The sequence below is a fragment of the Protopterus annectens genome, chromosome 14.part0 (genome assembly GCF_019279795.1).
Source record: "Protopterus annectens isolate FY-2018-M chromosome 14.part0, PAN1.0, whole genome shotgun sequence".
NCBI classification, from domain to species: Eukaryota; Metazoa; Chordata; order Ceratodontiformes; family Protopteridae; genus Protopterus; species Protopterus annectens.
Window position 1 is genome coordinate 560,724,082 of NC_056748.1, and position 24,945 is coordinate 560,749,026.

At 39.0% G+C, this 24,945-nt stretch overlaps 2 protein-coding genes across 3 annotated transcripts in view; one reads left to right on the plus strand and one right to left on the minus strand.

The window, feature by feature from the left end:
* LOC122788704 (lysosomal acid lipase/cholesteryl ester hydrolase-like) overlaps nt 1-19,376 on the minus strand; it is a 243,910-nt gene extending 224,534 nt beyond the window's left edge. The window contains exon 1 of the mRNA XM_044055598.1: nt 18,915-19,376. Coding sequence (XP_043911533.1) covers nt 18,915-19,034 — 120 coding nt within the window. The 5' untranslated portion in view covers nt 19,035-19,376. The remainder of the gene's footprint in view (nt 1-18,914) is intronic.
* Nucleotides 1-24,945, plus strand: part of RNLS (renalase, FAD dependent amine oxidase) — a 1,470,556-nt gene that overhangs the window by 195,765 nt on the left and 1,249,846 nt on the right. Inside the window, exon 1 of one of the 2 annotated variants that reach the window (XM_044056303.1) lies at nt 19,426-19,590. The exons of the other annotated variant lie outside the window; for it this stretch is intronic. Within the exon in view, the coding sequence (XP_043912238.1) occupies nt 19,470-19,590 (121 nt within the window). The 5' untranslated portion in view covers nt 19,426-19,469. Of the gene's footprint in view, nt 1-19,425; nt 19,591-24,945 lie in introns of those variants that run through there. 2 annotated transcript variants of the gene reach the window in all.

The window sequence follows — 24,945 nt, forward strand, 5'->3', positions numbered from 1 at the left end:
TGTATTTATACAGCATTTTTTCAAAATCAAACATTTTGTCTTGTAAAGTTGCTTCTCTATTTTTAAAAACATTGTCCTTAGATGAATGTAATCCTTCACAATTGGAAGTCAAAGATTTGTCAAACGAATAAACTTTGTCCAAAATATCTTTATAGCCGTTTTGAATAACAAGTCAATGGCCCCAACAGGCTGCCGCGGTTTAAAAGTATTAGATGCCGCTGTTTCTAATAGCTGAGAATTAGCGTGTACAGTACCTTTAGCATGAGATGTTTTAAGTTGCTGAACATGACTCCTATTGTCATTCGAAGATTTTTCTTTCTGATTTAGATGTTTATCATCGTTTTCAAAAGAACTCCTCATTTTTTGCGCTTCCACTCCGTCGTTTCTTTTCGTTCCACCATGACTCCCGTTTACTGAGCGTGGAGATGACATCACTGGGTGCGCTGAGGAATTGGCCACAGCACTCTCGCTTGTTCTCGCTCTCCCCGAAGGTTCCTCTTGTGAAAAGAGTTCAATAAGCTTAGTGAGATCCCCACGCAATGTAGAGATCTCCTCTCTTAAACGAGAAACCTCTCGTTGAGTTTGTATTAAATTAATGCCGTCATTAAGCTGGATATCAAAACCAACGATGGTAGAATCATTTAAAGTTTTTTCCATAGTCGAGGCACCAAAAGAACACAGTTAAACTGATTTCAATAAACTGAAATGAACTGTTCTGTCTGTAAAACGGAACGCCACAAACCAAATCACGAAAAGGCAGAAACTCAACTGTACAAAAGACCAAAGTTCCGTACTGACAGACAAAAATACTTTCTTTAATCACAATAATTTCGACAGTTCCAACAACATGAGCGCTTTCGTCTGCCCAATCAGAATACTAAATCCATGGTGCCTCTAGTTTTTATACAATTCTTAATCATAATAATTATTCAATAATTGATCCAATAAAATTAACAATTAAAAAATTCTTGTGAATAAAAATGGTTTCTGAGGCATGGGTTAATCCTTCATGCTTTATAAACCCTTTTTAAAAAACCATGTTAAAGTGCAATTGTGCTGTATAAATATTAATAAAGGTTAAAAAACAATTGAATGAATATGTTGTATTTAACAAGGAATACAAAGGTAAAGAATATAAATAAAAGATATGTATAAAATATATATGAAAATATATATATATATATATATATATATATATATATATATAAATATTTTTAGATATTCTTTCCAAAAACAATCTTATGAATTGTGGTTAACTACACACATCTCTCTGTATAACACTGTAAACATATCGCTAGATGAAGCAAATAACACTGTGGTTTCTAATGTATCTTATGCCCACAGCATGTTCTTACTACACTTTACACAATTTAAGATAACTAGTAGTGTTGCAATACTAGCCATACAGCATGTGAGAGCTGCACTAGCTTCCAGTTAGCAAAAGGAACACTTCCTTCAAAGCATACATATATCATGTGATGACTCAGATGATCACAAGCAGTTACATCAGATGCCAAATCCACTTCCAACTTAAACGGGAACAAAAAACTTTCCTCTTGGAATAGCATAGAACACTTTCCTCAAACATCATACACAAGGACAATAATTTTAAAGAGCACTTCTACTTGGCAGCAACAGCAAACCATTAATAGAGATGCACATTATTTTTTGGTTGACACAGTGCAACTGAAGCATTGCAGTGACATGCAAGTTTACATACTCCAGGTGAACACAAATTAGCAAGCAAAACTGTATTATCCTGGAAATAAACTCAGAGGACTGCACCATGAACATGGTGATATATGTGCCAGGCGACAGCAAAACCCAATGTAATAATCAGAAGTTAAAAAACATGTCTTTATAAAACTTAAGCAAACTATTATCCTGAAATCAAACAGATGGAAAGTAGAACAGAAGTTTCACAAAAATGCTTATAAGATTTTTCAAATGAAATTAAGTTTTACAACTTTTCAGAAATCATACTAATCCCCAAAGTGAGCACACTCAGTGATAAAAACGGCTGGGTGTGGAGCTGGCACAGGAAAGAATTCCAAAATTTACAGGCAACAAATGCATGTATAGTGTAAGGTACAACAGAAACTGCACTTTAAAGAGAGTCTAAAATGCCTCAGAAGAGACGGAGCAGAATGTGTCCAAAAACAAAGCATCAATTCAGTTAAGTGTAACAACCCACATACCAACTGAAGCTGAAGGAAATATTCTGCACTTTAGAACAATGTGAAGTTCACATACAAGCTAAGGAATGCAACTAGGATACAAGAACACAGAAAGCAGTAGAGATTATCATGCCTAGTTTGAGGTACTAGCATTAATCTGGACCTTAGAAAGTGTTGCTTTTTCACAAAGTAAGTTGTGGGCCCTTGGAATGGATTGACTGTGTGTTAGGTTGTGAATGGACAGGCCCTTCAAGAGGGCACAGGACAGACAGACAGAAGGGTATTCCCAAATGCGAAACGACCGCAGCTACACATAAAAGGCATCCTGATGGAAAGACTAGACAAATAAATGGTCTCATCCTGCCTTTACATCTACTGGAATGTTTAAAAAAAAAATATGCCAAGCTCTGGAACGGTAAAAATTGTTCCTACCCCAAAGACACCCGGAGCTGCAGTAACCAGAGTAAGGCATACAGCAAATGAGAGCAGAAGCACAAAAAAGTTCAAAAGGCACAGAGCAATCATGAAAACAGTTGCATTCTGAAATGTGCAATTTTGATAACAATGTTACAGGCAAAAATGTATTCCGAGTTGGGGTGCTGATGAAATGGTATACTATTTCACTTAAGCTCATTTGATTGAGACCAGCTGACAAAACAAAGGTTTCAAACTTGAAATTATAATTTTTCAGAAAACTCTTAATATCTTTGTTGGGTCAAATTAAGGGGGAGCATAGCAATTTCATCCTGAATGGCAATGGAGACCCTCACAGTAAACTGAAGACTCATACCTCTCAAATATGCAGATTTTCATAGAATGTCCAGATAGATTTTTTTTACTCCTATTTGGCTTGCCCTTCAGAAAATGTGTGGTTTTCTGGCAAATTACTGGGATGATCTGAGGAGTGAAGTCACTAAATGACATACATTTGAGTTTCAGACTTCAAATCCTTCATTTAAAAACAAACCCTCTTACTCTAGCAACTTTAAGTTTATAAGACCAATATTTAAAGAATGCCCCTATTTTTGGGCCTTTGTTCCCAGATTTTGTCAAGCTTTGTCTATATTTCTTGCACAAAGAGGTTAACAGGTAGGAGTGAAGTAATAAAATACCATTCCCTCAGATCACTGGCTGTGATCAAATCGGTTATGGTAAAACATTTTTCAAATAACTTTTCTAAAACCTGTGCAAGTACACAACAGTTTTGTACATCACACACCAAACTAGTGGCAGAGGGGTTACCCAGATTCATTTAGAGGCTTCAACACCAGAGGCCAACTAGAGAATACACCAAATGCAAAAATTTCTACACATGCTGCAGCATCCGAAGACAAACGGCCTAGAGCTGTTAAGCTGCCCTCCACAACTAGATATATGCAAAAATACACAATGTTGTGAGCAACTAACAATACACTCTTACTGAGGGCTACAGTTACTACAACACGAATAAAAATACACTGGAGGCGGCTGGGATACAAAGGTCAGAAAAAGGGCCAGAAAATCTAAAAATAATCAGATCATGCTCTCTTCGTCACAGATTATAATATGAAATAAAGTGACACAGGAGAAATGTAACTTAAGAGATTTGATAACATATTAATGGAAAAGTGAAACAGAGAAGTGATACAAGGACACCCAGCAAGAAGGGGAAATCAAGTGCCATTTATAAGGGAGATTCTTTCCTGATGCCAGTAAGGATGGGATCTAGTAAAGACCTCCATATCTCACTATTCATTGAAATATTTCAGCCAGCAGAAAGGGAGGAGTCCAAAAGAAGTTTCCATATTCTGGAAGAGATGGAATCCACACAAATAAAAGTGTTAATGCTCAGAATGGTAAGATAATTTTTCCAAGACCAACTATAGTACAAATATGAGTTTTATGCTACAAATTAAGTGATCTTGGAGAGACACTGAATACATACCAGACACAAGATCTTGAAAAGCTCCCTATAAGAATATACTATTTAATCCTATTATTACAATTAGAAGAGCATTCAGCAGACATCCAAAGCTCCCATGAGTGGTGGCAAGTAACATGGTACAGGCATAGAACAAGATTTGATGCTCCAGTAATCATCACTCTGTGGAGAACAATCTAAACAGACTATCCAAGGCATATGCTCAATGCATAGACATTTATGCATCCAAAGAATTACTTTATACATCTTTCTGCTGATGCACATTTCCTTAATTTGTAAAATAAAAAACAAACACAAATAAGGAAAAGTTTAGATGGGTAGTGGCTACAAAACAAACTGAAGGTGAATACAGTCAAAGAATTCCATCTCCCTCTTACCCTCACAAGTGTGTGTGTGTGTGTGTGTGGGGGGGGGGGCAATGTGTCTAAAGAAAACAGTAACAAGGCACTGAACTCTTCAGGTTTTAAACTGCCTAGTGTGGAACATGCTGAAATAAAGCAAGTTCAATCCCTTTATTTACTTACTTAAATAAATGAGTGAATACAATTATTTGTTTGCCGGGTTGTTTGCTTGCTTAATGGGTAGTTGAGTGGCCCACAGGCCTTGTTCCACCATATACAAGTCAGAAGACAAATGGGAAATGTTGGCGGCAGCTTAGGTAAATGTAGAAGATCAAGACATGTGATTTAAGGCATTTGTTCACTCCATCATACCAGTTAACTCACCAGCGGAAGTTACATTTGGTTAGTCTGGACTTTTATGAAGTACATCTCCACACCAAAATTAGGGGGAAGTCACTAGAGGTTGCTTTACTTACAAATGTCTGACTGCTACCTTCTCCTTATTCAACCTAGTGAGATGGACATCAGTGTGCCTCACCGTATTGGGCAAGCTGTTTTGCCTTGGGGCTTGGGTTGAGGGGCACACTGTGTAGGTGAGCTATGTGTCTTGTGGTTTGTGCTGTGTTGGTAGAGTGTGTTTCTGCCTTGGAGGTCTCTGCTGTTTGGGTAGATTTCTATTGACAGCCTCCGCGAAGGTGGGTGTGTGGTTTGTGCTTTTATATGAGAGCTGTGATAGTGGGTGTTCTGGAGGGCTATGTGTTGCATGTGGTGTGGTGCAGGTGTTTACCTTCTCCTCTTGACCAGCTATTCCAGTCTTGGCTTGAGAGTGCATTGCTTCCAGTTTGGATATTTAATTGCATCTCTGACAAAGTGTTGGGAGGTAAGAGGAGAGGGTTGTTGGAAGCACAACGACAAATGGATACTTTTGTGGTGCGACCGGAGGGTGAAACATTTTATTGGTACAGCCAGGACTTGGTTATGACTGGTCCAGGGGCAGTAACCGAAGAACTGATGAACGTAGCCATCAGTAAATCCCCCTCCCTTGACACTGATCAACAGTATTTGTTGCATTGTACTTTATATTACTGTAGCATACCAGGACCTGATAAAGAATATGAACAAGAACTGTTTAGAAACCATGCTAACAGATTGGTATTGCGTAATCTGTACTGGGACACAGAAGGGAACAGTGTAGTTAGCTGTTCATTGCCCCAGGAATTCCTAGCACTTTATAAATCTAAATCGATTACCACATGTTAGTTTAACTAAAGATAAGAATGTGAAGTGGGCAGACCTAGGAGAAAACATCACAAGGTGGGTAAAACAGACAGAATTAGAACGGTCAGAACAGGGAGTACAAAAGCAGAAGTTGAACTGGATAACACAGACACACCCAGCTGTGCACTTGCAGGCAAGTGAGGACAGCTGAGTAGCACTCTTACTAGGGGAAGAAGAAAAAGCCTTACGGGGCATACCAGAGACTCTCTGGTCAACAGGGAAATCAGATGTAGGACTTATTCGTACAGCAGGACCAGTCACTATCACGCCAAAGTCAGCATTTAGATCTCAAAAGAGACAGTATCCCTTAAGAAAGGATGCAGAAGTAGGAATCGAACCTTTAATAGCAGCCTTACTTAAGGAAGGAGTATTGATAGAATCTCCCGATTCGCCATGTAATACATCCTAATTTCCTGTTAGGAAAGCAAATGGAGAATGGTGTATGGTCCAAGATTTACAAGCTGTAAAAAATTCAGTTATACCTAGAGCACCTACAGTGCCAGATCCACACACCTTATTAAATAATTTGAAACCTCAACAGAAGTATTTTTCTGTGGTAGATATTAGCAATGCTTTTTTTCCTCAATACCGATACACCCTGACAGCCAACATTGGTTTGCATTTACATTTCAGGGGAAAAGGTATACATACACGCGACTACCACAGGGATATTGTGAGAGTCCAACAATATTCGCACAGGAAATGGCAAGTAACCTGGCGGGATTTATCCCACCGAAAGGCAGCCAGATTTTACTTAATGTAGACGACATTCTCCTGGCAGCCCCCACCCAGCAAGAATGCAGAGAAAATACCATAGCATTACTACAATTTCTAGCTACTCAAGGACACAAAGTAAACAAAAACAAACTGCAACTTTGGAAAAAACAGGTCAAATACCTGGGATATGTAATATCCAAAGAAGGCAGAATATTAGATGAAGACAGGAAAACAGCAATATTACAAGCACCCAATCCAGCTACCAAGAAGGAAATGATGTCCTTCCTAGGTACGACTAATTTTTGTCGGAGTTGGATTCCAAACTATGCCTTTGAGTCTGCTCCACTGACCAACTTAATATACAAGAAGCCTATGGCAGCACAAGATTCATTACAATGGACACCAGAAGCAGAATCAGCCTTCTGCAAATTGAAACAACTGATAACATCCTCATTAGTTTTAGGATTACCGAACTATCATAAACGATTTTTCCAAACTGTAGATTGTAAGCAAGGCTATATGACAGTGTTAACACAGCAACATGGGGACAAGCAACGCCCCATAGCTTACTATTCATCACAACTAGACCCAGTGGCGCGATCCTTGCCCCACTGTGTACAAGCAGTAGTTGCAGCTGCAATGGCAGTGCAGGCTTCAGCCTCAGTAGTGTTATTTCACCCTCTCACACAGAGTGCCTCATGCAGTCGCGATTATTTTACTGCAAGAAAAAATGGCATATCTTTCTCCTGCTAGACATCTTTCCTGTATGACTATACTGTTGAGCCAACCTCATATGATAATTGAACGATGCACAACTTTGAATCCATCAACCTTGCTCCCAACCCCTACAGATGGCAAACCACACTGCTGCCTGCAGGAGATTGAGCAAAAGACACTGGCTATTGAAGATCTCATGGATGTTCCCTTGGATGATACCGAGGTGACATACTTTGTGGACGGGTCGTGCAAAAAGGGTCCTACAGAACAGAATCTAGTAGGGTATGCAGTAGTATCTGATACTGAAATTTTAGAAGCAAAGTCTTTACCAGACTACTTATCTGCACAAGCAGCAGAATTGATTGCTTTGGCAAGGGCATTCACCTTGGCAAAGGGTAAATGTGTAAACATTTTTACCAACAGCCAGTACGCTTTTTCTACTGTACATGTTTTTGCGCAGCAGTGGAAAAATAAAGAAATGATAACATCTAATGGTAAACCGATTAATCATGCGCAATTTATTTTAGATTTGTTAGAATCTATTCAGTTACCTCAGAAAGTAGCTATTTGTAAATGCGCAGCTCATAACAAACAGGACAGGATTTCAAAAGGTAATGCAAGAGCTGATACAGCTTCAAAACAGGCAGCTTCAGAAGTATTTATTTTGAGTGAGGAATTACAACCTTCTGAGATTTTAGATTTAGAAATGTTAAAAACAATGCAGACACTTACTACAAATGTAGAAAAACAAAAATGGATAAAACGAGGAGCAATTCTTGAGAAAGGGCTGTACATCTCCAAAGAAAGAAAACCAATTTTTCCGTCTAACTTGTGTAGATATGCAGCTTTGTTGAGCCATGGGCAGTGCCATGTCTCAACAGGGGGGATGTTACAGTTAGTGAATAGAGTGTTTACAACGTATGGATTTACAAACTACACAAAATTGTTTTGTGCAGCATGCCATGTTTGTAACAGGCATCGAGCACAGGGGGCACTGAAGCCTAAGCAAGGGAGTTTCCCTACACCACCGTACCCGTTCCATACTATCTGTATGGATTTCACAGAACTAAACAAACGCGAAAATAAAAAGTACTGTCTTGTCATTTGAGATATGTTTTCCAAATGGGTGGAAGCTTTTCCGACCAAAAATCCAGATGCAGCTACTGTTGCAAAAGTCCTCGTTAAAGAAATTATTCCTAGATTTGGCATATCGGAAAAGATCTACAGTGATAATAGCACACACTTTGTAAATCAAACCATACAACAATTGAATTTTCTATTTCCCATCCACTCAAGATTTCTCTTGAAAAGGGTCAGCAAGTTGCTCTGTTTGACATCTATGGGAAGTCTATTCCATAGCATGGGCAGTCTCTGGGTTATGAACCTGTCCCTCCAGTACGTTCTGCTGATAGTGGTAATGAGGTTGAGGTCTCTGGAGCATGTGGCGTGGAGGGATTGAGATTTCTTTAGATGTAGCATTTCTAACAGAGATGGGTCAGACATGGCTTTGTAAGTCAAGCAGAGATCGCTTCTAAGTAGGCGATACGAGACAGATAATAGTTGGGAGTTTAAGGCCTAGGATCCTGTTTGTGAGGTACTTTTTCAGCCTCTCCAGGTGTTGCAGGTGTCTATTGAGGTTCATGCCAAATGGGACATTGTACCCGATGATTAGCCTAATGAGGGAAAAGTAGAGGGAGACAATGACCTCTGTTCCTGGATGCAAAACCCTTAGTAATGAGATGCGCCACACAGAAGGACTTTGACCACAGTGGCAATGTGGTGATCAAAAGAGGTTGCTGTCAACCTGTGTTCCCAGATCTCTTAACGCCTTCTGTGTTCAGTGGACTATCAATATGGTACTTTATGGGAACCAGGTTTTTCCCAAAGGGGATGACGACATTTTTTGGCACTGAGCTTAAGGCCATGGTTCTGACACCAGTCATTGGTCTCAGCGAGGCCATTTTGTAGGATGGTTAATAGCAGCTCCCAACTTGCAATCGTCTGTGAACTTTGTCAACCAGCGTCCCTTCTTGTTGGCCTGGACTTCAGAAAGATAGATACCAAACAGGAGAGGACCCAGGACTGAACCCTGTGGGACGCCACTTGTGACTAGTCAGCAGTCTGCCTTGGAGTCAGCTACTTTCACACTGTGGGTTCTGTGAGCCAGTTTGCAACCCACCTAGTGATACAGGGGTCGATGCCTAGCTTAGTGAGTTTTTCTAGGATTCATGAGCGGAGAATGGTATCAAAGATCTAGGCCAGATCAAGGTAGGCTGTATGAACCACTTTGCCTTCATCCACAGCTCTGGTGATTGACTCAAAGAAGTCGACCAAGTTCAGCAGGCATGATCTACCCTTCACAAAACCAAACTGTGTGGAATCTAGAGTTTGGAGATTCCCTATATACTTGTTTATTAGGTCCATGATGATACGTTCCATAGCTTTGCATATCAGACTCATCAGGCTAATGGGACGATAGTTCCCAGGGTCTGTAGTCACTCCTCCTTTGTGGAGAGGGACGACTGTAGCAGTGCACCATTCAGTAGGGACAAAACCTGAGGTGAGGCTGTGATCGAACAGGGCACACAGGTGAGGTGCCAGTTCACTCTGTAGTTCATGTAGAACACAGCCATGGATATTGTCAGGTCCCATAGAAGCTGTATTCTTGGCCTTGGACAGTACAGTTTTAACCTGTACAGCAGTAATACTGGGTACCTGGCAATCTACTGGTATTGTGATTGGTCCCGGGGGGGGGGGGGTAAAGTTGGCACTGAATCTGTCAGCCAGTATATTGGCAATATCTGTTGGCTCTGTATAGGAGGTACCATTGTGCAGCAGCTCAGAGCAAATCTCGGTATTGCCGTGGCGATTCTTTACATAACTATAGAAGGCCTTGTGGTTGTATTTATTATTCTGTTTTCATAGCTAGCTTTAGAAGATATGATGAGGGATCTCAACTTTTTGTTGAGGCTGATGAGAGTTTTTCCAGTCTTGAGACTTCACCTTATTCCACATCACTTTCCTCCTTCTAGTGTAGAGGTTGTTTATGGCAGTGGACAACCAGACTGTCTTCCTTTTTTTTTTGGAGGACAGCATCTTAGTTCTACTGGGTATGGCGATATCCATGCATTTGTGCATGTGTTCATACAGTGCATTGTATGATTCAGCAGTCATGCAACTATTCTCCATTTGCATGGGTGCTGTGAAGTTAGCCACTTCTGTTTTTAGGAGCCCAAAGTTAGCTTTGGAGAAGTTTTTCATGGTGGTTACCTTTGCAGTGTGTGTGTGTGTGTGTGTGTGTGGGGGGGGGGGGGGGGGGGGGTGGAGTTTCAAGGTGATTAGTTTTTTGTGGTCAGATCTAACCGGGGAGGAACTGACTACTGGTGTAGAGCAATGGTCACCCATGTTAGTAATGACCAGGTCAAGCATGTTACCTAATGTGGGGGTAAGAGAGCTGGTCCAGGGCACTGGAATTAATGAACTCTAGGAAACGTTGGGCAAGTGTATTGGTACACAAGTAGTTTTCCCGGTTAATGGAGGGATAGTTGAAGTCACCTAGTATGAGAGTATTAGGTTGGACCTTAATATTCTCTACGGTGCTTAGGAACTTGGAGTGTGAGTCTTGGGACATGGTTAGGGAGCTATAGCAGGCTACGACCTGGATCGTTGTCGTACCCAATGTTAGCTGCACCTAACTTATCTCTGATGCGTTATGTTGGGCTACCAATCTGGAGGTGTGCACATCCTTTATGAATATGGAAACATCACCGCCTTTGGAGCCTCGGTCCAAGTTCTGGGGCCAAAAGGTGTGGAAAGAGTTATAGCCTGGTAGTGTAGGGGTGCTTTCTGCTGTCTTGAACCAGGTCTGTTACAGCACAAATGTCGATGTTCTCCATTTTAAGGAGTGTTTCGAGAGAGTGCATTTTGAGATTTAGACTTCTAGCGTTGAGCAGCATGACCCTCAGATTGCATTTGTTTGTACCTGTTACGGTGGTAATTTGGTCTTTGAACACTGCCTAAAATAGGCACTACAGGGGTGGCAATAATTCTAAAATACCAAATTTAAAATTAATTTATTTTCCTTGACAAGGTCCATTACTGTGTCTAAATAGTGCATTATTATTGTCACCATTCTGAACTGCATACAAATGCTCATAGATGCATTTCTGTAAACTTCTAGTTGTTTTCCCCACATAAAAAGTTACAGGTTTTACACAGAGCAATATACACAATACCAAGTGTACCGCAATTCCCTGAACTCAGAAAAACTCTTCGTTGGGTGGGGGGGTTCCAACAACACTACTGTCCTGATTAATGTGTTTGAAGTAGTTAAACACTTTTTAGTCCCCCTTTTAAATCAGATGCTCAAGTTAGTTGTTACCGGTCTTACAGACAAATTTTGTTTTATCCCCAGGTTGTTCAAAAATTTCTATATTACCTCTAAAAATGATCCAATTTCTTGTTAAAAATCTCTTTCAAGACATCCCTTTTATCATCAAAATTAATGAACATAGAATGGGGGACATTTTCATGTGTTTGGTACTTGTACCCAACTATTCCTTCACTAGAATTCAATAAGGGAATATATTTTACTCCCCACTCATTCAAGATGTTTTCTACCATTTCTAAAAGAAAATTCTTGGGGTACCCCCTTCTCTAAAAACATACTGACTAAATTATCAAGTTCAAGTTTGAATGTCCTTAGGTCAGAGCACATTCTGGCAGCTCTTACCATTTGGCCTTTTACAATATTTCTTTTCATGTGGGACAGATGCTGACTAGTATAAATCAAGATAACTATCTGAGAAGGTAGGTTTCCTATAAACCTTAGAGCCAAACATACCCTCTGTCTTAATTTTAAAGATGGTTACAGCTAAATAATCTACTGAGTTTTCACAATGTGTATGTTTGAACTTAAGAAATGAATTCACATTATTATGATGAATGAACTTATCCCTTTTACCAGCTTTCTTTTTCCATAGAACAAAGATATCATCCAAAAATCTAAGATATATGTACCAACATTCATCATAACCTTGAGAGAAAATATATCTTCTCCCATGCGTACATGATCAGGTTTACATAGGTAGGGTAGGGGTGCAATTGGTGCCCATTACCATCCCTTTTACTTGTCTGAATTCATCCCCAAAAAACATATAATTTTTCTTAAGAATAATCTCCATAACTTCTACCATAAAGTTAGCTAAACTAGGTTTAAGGGTAGTAAGTTCTACCAAGGCATCCCTAAAACAACTCTAATCCTTTGTCATGCAGTATCAATGAAAAAGTTTGATAACATCTATGGTTGAAAAAACACACTCCATCATTGCAAAACTCTTGCTTAATTTTAGTAAGGAAATCCCATGAGTCTTAACACATAACCCATAGGTTTTAAATGTTGTTGAACCACCATCAATAAAACACTGCTAAGGGGTGAGTAATGTTGTTCTTAGCTGCTACCATCACCCTGTAGGGGGGTTTATATACATTTTTGTGGGTTTTCGGAATACCAACCACCATAGGAGCGATTGGATGATCATTTAAGAGATATCTATATGTCACTTCATTAATTAAATTACCTCTCGTTATAAAGAGAGTCTTCCAGAAAGAGTTGCACTTTCCTCTGTGCTACAGAAACCCGATTCAAAGAAATGTTTTCATATCTCTCGGAATCGTAAAAGATGTTTAGCATATCTTGTTCATAGTCAACCTGTTCACAATCATCTTTTTAAGTCTATTTCTGGACACATTCAGGCCAGTAAAGCCAACCTCCATTAGCTGTGGACATGCATGTTTCAGCCTTCTTATGGCATCATCAGCACAATACAAGTAGAATGTTTGCTAACATTTAGAAATACAGGGTTGTCGTACCCAGCTGATATCCATAACCATTAGCGTGTCTGCAAAACATTACAACCAACAAACTAAAACCATGACTAAAAAGGTCACACAAAAAACAAACAATTAGTAAAAACCAAAAGAAAAATCTAGCAAGTCTAGACTTTCCACTGTGCGATTCCTTAAACCTCTTGTATTAGAGGCAACATGGGCCCAACATTCCACTTATGCTGTGCTTATGATGCCACAAGATTGAAACATGCAGGTCCACAGCTAGTGGGGTTTGGTTTTACTGGCTTGAATTTGTCCATAAATAGACAGAGAAAAAAAGTCATGGACATTCAGAATTGGCATATAGCAGAAATACCCGATGTCCTTAAAGGGTCATTTGCATATCCCATGTTGCCTCTAATACAAGAGGTTTAAGGAATCACACAGTGGAAAGTCTAGCCTTCCTAGATTTTTCTTTTGGTTTTTACTGACTGTGCTTGAAGTAATGAGTGAATCAGTTAGCTTAAGTACATGTTCCAGGTCCTGATGTGTTTATGTACAATAAATATCTTGAACCCATACACCACTTCATCATCTCTTTTGAATACGAGACAAATGACAAGTACCAGATGTCCTAATAATGCCAATCCAAATTTTTTTTGTGTATAATGGAATGAAAATAAGTTAGTAAGAATTTCCAACTTATCCATTTCTTACTGAACAAGATATTCACTGAATGTGAAAAATCAGAAGTATTTCAAATGACAGCATCTGGCAACCAGACCACCAAATAGGAGGGAAAGAATTAAAGGAGAAGCCCTAAGTATAGGCTTTGTTTTGCAGTTTCACTAGCACCCATACCTTCAGCAAATTCCATTTCTGCCACATTTGCATTAGCCTCAGAAAATACAATGGAAAAAGGTATTACATTAAATTCTAACTGCAGATGATCAGCCAGGGGAAGCAATGGTCACAGTGAAAGCACGTCCTTTAAGCAGAACTCTCTGCAATCACAAAAACCAGAAACACTGAAATAGGCCATGTAGAACTAAGAAGTACAGATTGTACCATCAAAGGGGCAAATACAGATCCTGAGCAATCCCAAAAATCTATGGACACATTACCAGACTAATGAATGTAAATGTTGACTGCATATCCCACAAGTGAATACTTTAAGGGCATTAGATAGATGGATATCAACTACAGTACTAATACATCTGAATATTTGGTTTATGATACTACAGAAATGTCACACAATGAATTGAGGTTTGAATTGTTCGATACTGCTAATGCCTTATACACACAATAACAAAATAATGCTTCATTAGGACAAGAGTTTGAAATTAATATTTCTTCACTGTCTGGGTTACCAGTACCAGAATACCAAAGCCATTGTTACAGCTGCACAATATTATGCAGTTTGCATTTCTTGTCAATCCAACTTTGCAGTATGTAATTTTCAAGCTTTATGAAGAAATACTAGCATCAGCGTTAGATCTGAGGGGGGTCAATACCACAGTGTTAACAGTAGAACAGTACATGATTATGGTGTTTTAATCTGGGAAGTAAAACTGAACATTACTGAAACATTTCCAAGACAATTCAGAGAGGAGAGGAATATTCAAATTTATTAGACAAATATGTCTGCAAAGATTGTATAACTGAAAGTCAAAATAACTTTTAAACTTTATAAGTGGTGATCCTGTTATTTTATAGCATACTGAAGGTGCACGAGGATTTGCATAACCTCCAGGTCACTCAGTAATATCTTATGCAGATACAGTAGATGAAAAATTGAGAAAATTAAAACAAAAAACAGTTGACCCACATATCAAAGATTCAAGACATACGTTACAGAAATTGCACAAAATTCAGTGGAGGGTATGAATCTTACTTGGAAGGGACTGACACTAAAATTATAGGCAGTCACTGATTTTGTGTCTTGGGAGCCACAAAATGTAAACTAAGGAACGGTTATAAGAATCATATGCTGGAAAGCTTAGAATTCTCCTTAAACGGAAACTGTGTATTTGAAGCCAATAGTTACCTGCAAAAGACAGAAATGGATATAGTGGTGGCATTTGTCCACACATAGTCCAACAAACTTGTACAAGAGTTTGAAGAGTATAATACGCACAGGTACAAGCATATATTTAAGCTATTATAGTCCATGCACGAATGGCTAGGATTAAAAGGTTCTAGGGCTGTTAGAATCATAGGAGATTACTAAACTATGAATAGAAATCTACAAAAAGTCACAAATTTGTCTGTAACATCCCCATATTTTTTTTTTTGGGGGGGGGGCAGGATTTGTAGAACTATTGTGACAATGACCAAACATTGAAGAGCCTGTAAATGAGTCTGCTTTTCTGGATATAAAGTTGAAAAATTAGTACAGCTAGTACTAATGTGGCCACAACATACAGAAAAGAAAAATGTGACTCCTACTTCAATAGAGTAGGTGGGTGGAGTCCTGACTGTGACCCAAATGACCCCAAAATCGCTCAGGCAGTGGAGAAGCTGGTTGGGAAGGTTCATAGGTTGGTACTAGGCTATCGGCCCTTGGGTCTATAGAAGTCTAGCCATAACAATTCCCTGGCTATTTCTTCCCACAATAGTTACTTCCCTAGGAGCAGCAATTGCTGGCTGACTCAGTGCAGGAGGAAGGGTTGGATTTCTGCATGTAGTCTGGTGTTACCCCAGTGATGGGCACAGTATTGTAACTGCATGGCAGACTGTTGCTGTGTGCGGAGAGCTGGGGCTGACTAATGCTATCGGAGGTGATGTTAGTAGGTCTGTTCGGTTAGAGCATAACAAATACCTGTCATACACAGATGGCTTAGGTAACAATGGCAGTTGTGATCTGCATTCCGCTTCCCATTCCCAATTTACCAATTGCCACAGTGGTCCAAGCCCCAGAAACACTAAAATTAGAAATGATTCATTTAAATTCAAGAAGTTAATAAGTTAATCTTCAGCTGGAAGGTACACTAACAGGGAGGGGGGCTAACGTGAAGACAGTTTTTTTTTTTTGGGGGGGGGCAATCAATCCCAAATGAATTAGAATTTGTAAAGGAAACTAATTTGTGCAGCACACATGTATTTTTCTTTTGGCCATTTCAGAAAGTAATTCATCTCAAACTACTAAACAGGCATTATTCTCAAAGATGTGCAAGAAATACTTTTGGGAAAATCTAGGCCAGAAGAGCAAATTCTGAAAAAGCAGATGTGTATTACGTGATACCCATAGGGTAGAAAGAATGAACAGAAATAAAATCTTAGTCTATTTTGTTACAAAATATTATTTTAATTCTCAAGAGACAGAAGAATGTATTCAGAATAGTAGGACTAGTTTAATGCTGGCCCCAGTACTGTGGGAATATCAGCCAGTACAACCCAAGGTCTCCTATCGTGTGGGAGAAAATCTAGTTGATCAAGTTCATGAACTCCCAACTATACCAGTAAAAAAAGCTTCACTCATACCTATGCAAACCAAATGCAATAAAGCAGCCGCTAATACCAAAGGTAAAATAAGACTGTCATCATCAAGGTGGGCTGAGAACATTTACATGGACAATGTGGTGGTGGAAAAAAAAATCATAGTGGGTAAAACGTGAAGTACTAAACCTTCATTCACAGATGCACATGATGCTATCATCCATCTTGCAAAGCCCAGAGGTACAAACCAAATTAATCTGTTACGGAGTTTTTAGCGGAATATAAAATCAGAAGGCATGCCTCATTCTTTAGCTGAGACAAATAAACAAATTGCATGCAAGTACTCATGAACAGCCAGAGCTTCTAAACCAGCAACTGTATTTCACCAATGTTATTTTTGTCGTTTGGCAAGACTCATAATATTCAACCAATGATATATGTTCAGCCTTACTACCTTTATTGCAACATAGTAATATTTTAGCTAAAAAAATATTTAATCACTACTGCATTCATATTTCACACATTCACCTAGAAATTAAACTATACAAGTATCCTTGCACCTTTAATCCATCACAGTTACTACCTGCCAAATTTTCATATGGTGAAAAACTGTTGCTAGCACAGCATAGTTATAAACATGGTCGTAGTCATGTGACTATATTGGGGAAGGACAGTCAGGTTTGAAATGCATGAGAGCAACTCAAAGAGTATACTTCAAGATACAACTCTTCAATCAATGTTTGCCATTAAGACTCACTGCTGGCACATTGTCTACTAGTGTCCCTGTCCCAGCAATGATTTGGGTTTTCAATGTTCTTCACAGTAAGAAGTGTGAGAAACAAATCTCCCACACAGGGGGAGGGGTGCAGGTGAGCTTATGCCCTGCAAAACATTTTGTTTGCTATCTGTACTTGGTTGAAGCCTTCAGACAGTTGGTTTCATCTGGTTAAAGGACTCAACTGTGTGCAAATTAAAGAGAAGTAGAACCAATGAATGAATCCTTGCACCATTTTTTCACTAAAATTAACGTTTTCTACAAAATCCAAGCACTTGTAGCCTGGTTGATGTTTTGCCAACATCTGTAGGAGATTCTATTTTCTTTGAACAAAAACAACTCAATTCTCCAAGTATTTTTTTAATAGGATCAATACTAAAAATCCTCCAACACTATTAGTTATTCTTTCACAACATGAAGTATCCAAACATGAATGTAAAGTGCCATAACAATGCATCACCAGTTAGCTGATACAAGGAAATTATATGCAGGCAAAAAAGTGACTTGCAGGCTGGAATGCCCAGCCACTGCTGCCAAAACTGTGGCCCTAGACCACTTCTTGGACAAGACTATTCATTTGATTTTGCAAAAGCAACAATTGGTCTTGGCAAACGTTTCTTTGTATTTCAATAAAGAACACACTACTCAACCTATTACCGCAATAAAAGCCAAAACTAATGGGGGTGGCAAAGGTTGAAATTTGGGGTAGATTTTAAACTTGACTTTTAGAAACTTACAAAGTTGCTAGAATAGCAGATTGCGCTTTAACATGCATTTTAAAGGACACGAAGTCTGAAACTCAAATATTTTAAATAATTTGAGACTTCAGTCCTCAATGATTTGCTAGGGGAAAAACACATTTTATGAGAAATAGACCAAATATTTGATGGAAATTTGAGGATTCTGTGAAAATCCAGACAGTTTAAAGTATGATGAAACAGACAGGCTCAACTTCGTACAGAACAGTCACTGCTTGGACTGGCCGATGTCCATTTACTCACAGACTTAAATGTTAGACCTACCCACACACCATTTCTTGCCTGTTGTGAAACACATTTTCCTAACTTTAAATTAAACTCCAAAATGTGACCATAAAAGTAAACAAGTTAAGTAGTACCCTCACTGATTTATATCAAAAAACATTTTGTACACACCATTCAGGCTTTTTGTGAGATTTCACATTCTTTTCTGCTAAGATTTGTCACATTTTCTGTAGACAAGGAGGGGCAGGTACATTTACACTTTTAAGAATCTACAGAAACAAAGTAGTCATTCTGATCACAGAGTCTGGCAAGTTAATAAAATGTTTTAAACTTCCAAATGGATTAGAGTCAGCTTTTTCCGTGTAAATCAGGAATTACACATTAAATATGAATTTTTGCTGGAATTTAAAAATATGAACTACTTCTCGTCAGCTATTCAAAAGTAACAAAAGCTGTGTTATAAGAACACTCACAAAAATCAAAAGAAAAGTTAATCACTAGCATGATGTCCTGTTGTGTGTCTATATGCCATATGTATGTTTGTTAATCAGCAGCATCTTAACACACGCGGTCAAAAACAAGAAATCAAAGTAACTGGGTAAATATGACTACGGTTAAATGCTCGCGAACATATATGCTCTAGTTAAAGCAATCGAATCATATCAACCTTGACTTTCAGATGCAGCGGTAACCACACTCTTCCAATTAAGCAACAAAGCCATAAAACTTGAAACTTACAACGTTCATATTAACTTCTGGGTCTATTGTACCAACAGCATGTTGATTTCTTGAAAGAGAACGGCAGTCCACCAACCCTCGGAGTATAAGCAAAACAGATAAAAACATAAACAGCTGCATAGTAACTCAAATCACAAAAGTTGAAGAAACCAGCTCCTATACTGCAAACCGACAATCAGAAACTCCCGGCATAAACCAGAAAGTGCGCTATATATATATAGATAATGAAACCAGGAGAGGCGTTACGAAACACGAAGTCCTTACGTCCTCGTGTCATTTCAAATGACACATTTTTTCAAGTGTAGTCACACCAATGCGTCTGTCATTGTAGCCACGCCTTCTGTTACTGTCAAACACGAATGCACGTGTTTTGTAAAGCAACGAAACTTTAACCTAGTTTTCCCTTTACATTTTACACGAAAGCGCCAAGTTAACGTATGGTTAAAAGAACTACTGCATTCTGGAGCTGTGTGTTCTTGGGCAAACTTTCGATAGTTGTGCAGGGGAGTATTAACTGTATCAGATTATAGTTTTAAAATCGAACGCGTTACAACTATGTTGCGAGCGTTGATAGTAGGAGCTGGACTGACAGGCAGTTTGTTTGCATGTCTTTTAAAGAGAGAATTGGCTAGTCAGCTACTGCAACTTGCTGTTTGGGAAAAAGCTAAGGGGGCAGGTTAGTTCATATAGCCTGCCTAAACTGGAAACATAAAATGTCTATAAGGAAGTAAAATACATTTATGGCAAGTTCTGTCATTATGTAAAGTTAAACAGATCACTGGAAACTCGGTGGTAAAAGCGAGTTAGGGTAATTTCTAAAGAGAAGATAAGAAATTAACGAAATAGTTTAATTTCTGCGTGTTGCTAACAGCAGGACGTAATACTGTCTTTATTTAGTACGTGGTATTCTCAAAATGTGGGCTCAACTTTGGATGTTTGGAGTGTGGTTTGTCACCCGGAATGGATCTCTCCTGACATTGATTTTTGACTTAAACTTTTCTTCTATCCTCCGAATACTTAAAACTGGCAATGTGGGGAGAAAAGGTGGCGGATTACACTTAATAATGAGAATATAGTTACAGAGTTATTTTACTTCAGAAAATGCATGCTAATTAATATTCCCTTATTTTGGCAGCTGCTTAGGTTAATAGTGCTAATATTTTAAAGAAGTAGCCCTGACTGTCCCTGATTCTGGAGGTAAGAGATTGAGGCATAGCTCTCAAATGACTCGGGGACAAATCCAGAAATAATCAGGGACACTTTGTCAACAATATTTTTAACCTGACATACTGATGGAATAGGTTCATTGTTATATACTAGGCTAATGACCACCAGGACCTTTATAAGCCTAAACGAGCGTCCCAGCCCAATTGTGTCCCTATGTATCATGGGTGTGTATTAGGAGGGGGGTATGTTATTTAGGAAGTTTCTAGAAGTTATGTGTGGGGGGTGTATGTTAGTTTGGGCATTACTTTCTGCTTCTATCAGAAACATTGGCCCAGTCCTGGGGTGAATTTTTGATTTCCCATCCATTGGTCAAGGTTAAGCTTATGCAGAAAATAAGATGATGTGAATTTATATCCATTGTGTGAAGTAAAAAAGTCTATAATTGTCATTTTTTTATCTTCAAAAGTTACCAGTTTTAGGAAAGATGAAGAAGGGCAGTCCTAATATTTGACATCAAAATCAGGGATGTCCCTGAAAATCAGTCAGTTGAGAGATATGGTGGAGAGCAATTATTGGGATGTGTTGAAATAAAACATTGAAGTGACCTACACATTTTAGGGTTAGGGCTGTGAGTTATAATTAGTTGCTTAAGGTAGGGCTCAAAGTTTAGAGTTATGGTTAGTGTTCAGAAAAATGGACAAACTTCTTAGAACTATAACTCTAATGAAAATACAATGTTCTTGGATTATGTTTACAATTAGTGTTTTAAATTTAGTGTTAGGAATTTTTAGTTGTGGTAATTGACACACTGCATTTCCAGCGGGGGGGATCATTGAAGCACCTTACTTTTTTTTCCCCTCACATTCCTGTAAGTGGAAATTACTCATCTCTCCCATTTGGAAAGATACACAAAAAAAAAAAAACACTACCAGAATATGAATGTTTTGTGTTGTGTGCAGCAGACATTTTGCTTTCTCTCTTTTCATGTCTAGATTAGTTATAACAATACCCAGTCTGTTTTGTGTATGTATCTCATCCTGAACTCTTATGTACAGGTGGACCTTTTTTTCCCAGGCCGCCACTGAAAATGGGACCTTGTACCCAGTAAGACTTTCCTGGTATACAGAAGCAACACATAAGCTAATATATATATATATATATATATATATATATATATATATATATATATACATCTGTTGTCCTGTTTCTTGGCCATTGCTTTAGATTCTTTGACTTCTCAAAGGTTTATTTCACTTTTGCTATTTCTTGAAGCTGTTCTGTGATGTGCTTATCCTTTTTCTGCCTTTTGTTGAAATTTACATTAGTTAATTAATGAAGGCTACACTTTTTTGAGTGTAATTTGTGAACACTGGTCATCACTACCTCGTAATGCTTACAGCTTGGTGGAGTTTGTAGGAAGGGGTGCAAGAAGTGAGCTGCAGAATTCCTGTAATGAGCAGCACAACACAGATTACCCAGCACTGAGCACTGCACTGGGCACCCTGTGCCAGTACAGTGTGACTTAAAAAAGAACCATTATGCTTCTCCTTAACACAGTGTGTGGGGTGGTGCAGGGGATGACTAGGATCAGCTAGTCAGTAATACATGTAGCAGTAAGCTAGTGATGTGGACATACTACTCTATTCACTAGCTGAGTGGATGTAGGGACAATATTCTGATCAACACAGAGATAGGAAGAGATGAGGTAGGAGGAATACTCATAGGTTCATAGGTTCATACTAGGCTATCTGCCCAAGGGCATTTATAAGCCTAGCCAGAGTTTTGTGGCTTTTTTTTTTTTTTTTAGGAGAATACTATATTATTTATTTTTGCTGTGTGCCTCTGTCAGACACTGAGAGATAATCCCTGATAATCTGTATCTCCTTCCATCCATCCCCATTGATTGATTGAAGCTTCCAGCGAGGTGCTCTGGGTGCTCTGCTACCGGCTTTCAGGATTTTGTAGATCAGTCATGGTGCTGGTCTCTGTCTCTGTCCCTCCAATCCTCCGTCTAATAAACCGTGGTCCCCGTTAAGTAGTTCTCTTGTAGTTCTAGTTTTTTGGAATTTTTGATTTGAGGTTGGGTTGGACATGGCCTTGTATGGGTTGGAGCCCACCTTGGAGCAGGCACAGAACCTCTGAGGGAGGGCGGGTGGCGACTTGAGTTCAGAGTAGAGCTGCATAGGCATAGCTTTATCCTTTTGGTTTTTTTTTTTTTTTTTTTTTTTGAACTTTTTGTGGCCTTGTGTTGTGTCAGATGTGTGCTGTTGTCAGTCATGTTGGCAGATGTTGCATTGATGATAATGAGTGAGTAATGGATGGGATGACTGATGACTTTGATCTGTCTACCTTCATGATCAGGCTTGCAACCTTCATGAATCCTGATAATGAACTGCGCGAGAGGGAGGAAACAGTACACACTGATTTCTTGCAAACTGATTGGGAGGGAGCAGTTTTTATAGACAGTATGGGAGTGTATAGCCAAGCAAGCAGACAGAGGACTTAATTTGCTGACAAGAGAAAATGCTGAGAGGGAATCCAGTCACTGACAGGAGTAATAAGGGGAAACCTGGAGCTATCAACACCATGCATAGAGATTAATAAGTGCTTTGTTAGCTGTCAGGCCCCAGGTGGACGGGGCAGGGCCAAGTACTATGTTCACTGTCATGGTGTAGGAGATAAGAGCACGTATTACCAGCAGGACAAGAAAGGAGTATGGAGGTGATTACAGCTTGTGAAGAAGGCTACGAGTATTGTCAGGAAGGGGGTTGCCCATTGTTTCAGAATGGTTGAAAAGAGGCCTCGTTTTCTCACATTCTCCATCAACCCCTTCATGACAAGAGACTGGTCAAAAAAATATACATCTCCACCTGATGCATGTATTAGATTGCCTGCTTACTGATAGAGTAATAGTAGCAGAGATTGTGCATAGGAATTATTTCTGAATCTGGCCTAGGTTAGGAATACAAGGTTCCTAAATTGCAACACCCCGTTTGTCAGTAGCTCAGTCTCTGTTTGTAGATTAGTGGTACTATTTTAATGACAGTTTAGAAACCCTTTTAAGACATTGCCTATAGGTGCCATTTCAAAACTTTGTTAAAATTCTGAAACTATTAAAGTTTAAAGATGGTTCTGAAAATATTTATTAGTAAACACATTACAATATATTTTTTTAAATACATGGTAAAGTTTTTTCTTGTGTTTGTAGACAGCATTCCTGGGATTCAGAAAGACTTACTACAATGTGGAAACATTAATTCCAAAGGTTTGTACATCACAGTAAAACTGATCAATACCGCTCTTCTGCTACTGTTTTCCATGGGTACTCCCCATAGCATGGAGACCAGTCTTGTTGACAAAGCCACATGCAAATGTATCAATCTGGGAGAGCAACCAGTATAAATTAGCCATGTGTTGTCTCTCAGAAATTGTACTGGCATCAAAATAATGCAGTACAAAAGTTCACATAATCATTCTACTGTGTTATGTTTTTCACCATGATGAAAAAGTGAACACCATCATAAAGATGGCATTCACCCTTCTGGATGGGTTTGCAGTTTGCAGCGTGATTACAGATCAGTATTGCAGAACTGTCCCTGTGTGTTCATGTGTGTATGTATGTGGATGTGTCTGTGTGTATGTGTCTGAGTGGTCATCCTTGGGGAGATAAGTATAGGGAAGCCATATCTCTACATCTGTGTACATGGGGGGTTCCATGAGTGTGAATGCATTTGTGTTGGTGTTCCATGAGTGTGTGTGTGTCCGTAGAAGTTTGTGGGCATGTTTACACTCATGCATATATATATATATATGTGTGTGTGTGCACATGCAGGCACACTGATATTGGGGGAGTACCTATGCTACCACACTGAGTTCAGTTTTACAGTGAACACTAGTGCAAACAGGTGTAACAAAGCAGTTTTCCATTCGGAGACATGGTCATTAGCTGCTAAGGAGGTATTTGTCTAAGTGGCTTTACCTTGTCTCTGAACTTTGGTATTCTTGCAGTCATGCTTCTTGACCAACCAACATCAGCCAATTAGTGCTGACTACAAGAATCTCTCTGAATGCATGGGCATACTTTATAGCTTTCCCCATTGTCTGTTTCTACCATTCTTGGTCTTTCAGACAGTAGTTGGACTCCCCACTTCTGACAGATATTATTTTCATCCATCCTCCTGGCACTTGCAAAGCAAAGAGGTCTTATTCATATGACATGCTTTTGCTGCTGTCTTACTTGCCTACTTGCTGTATTGCTGGAACTGGACCACTGTGTCAGTGCTTCCTTAGCGTGACCTGTTTCCCAGTACCACGTAGTCTTTCAGTTGAAATGGACTGTTATTGTTGTTTTCTGTACAGGCAGTTGCAGCACTTTTTATTTTATTTATTTATTTTTAGTATTCTAATGCCATGTTGAAGATGCATCTGATAAACATTAGTTATTCAGTTATGCGTGAACTACTTATTCAGTTAAAATGTTTTACTAGAAAACTCACACACAGTAGTTTCTAAAGATTTTCTGCTTTGTGGGTGCGTTTTTTTGGGGGGGGTAAAGTATGCAATATAGTAAGGAGTAATTTGAGCTTATAAAACTGAGTTTGGTTGCAGGTAATTTAGCACAAATTGACATACTTAGGGAATTAACATACTAGAGCAAGAGGAACAGACAGCTGCAGTTGTTTACAGAAAATTCTGAAAATGTTAAGACTTGCGAAAAAAAGAGTGACAAAACAAAAGTGACACTGGTCATTCAGGTACCTGTCAGATTAGGATATAGAAAAGTAACATGAAGAAGGTCTGTATGAGAGCAGAATTTTGGAGATGGAGTGGAAAGAGAGGGGGATCATCATTAGTATTAGAGATT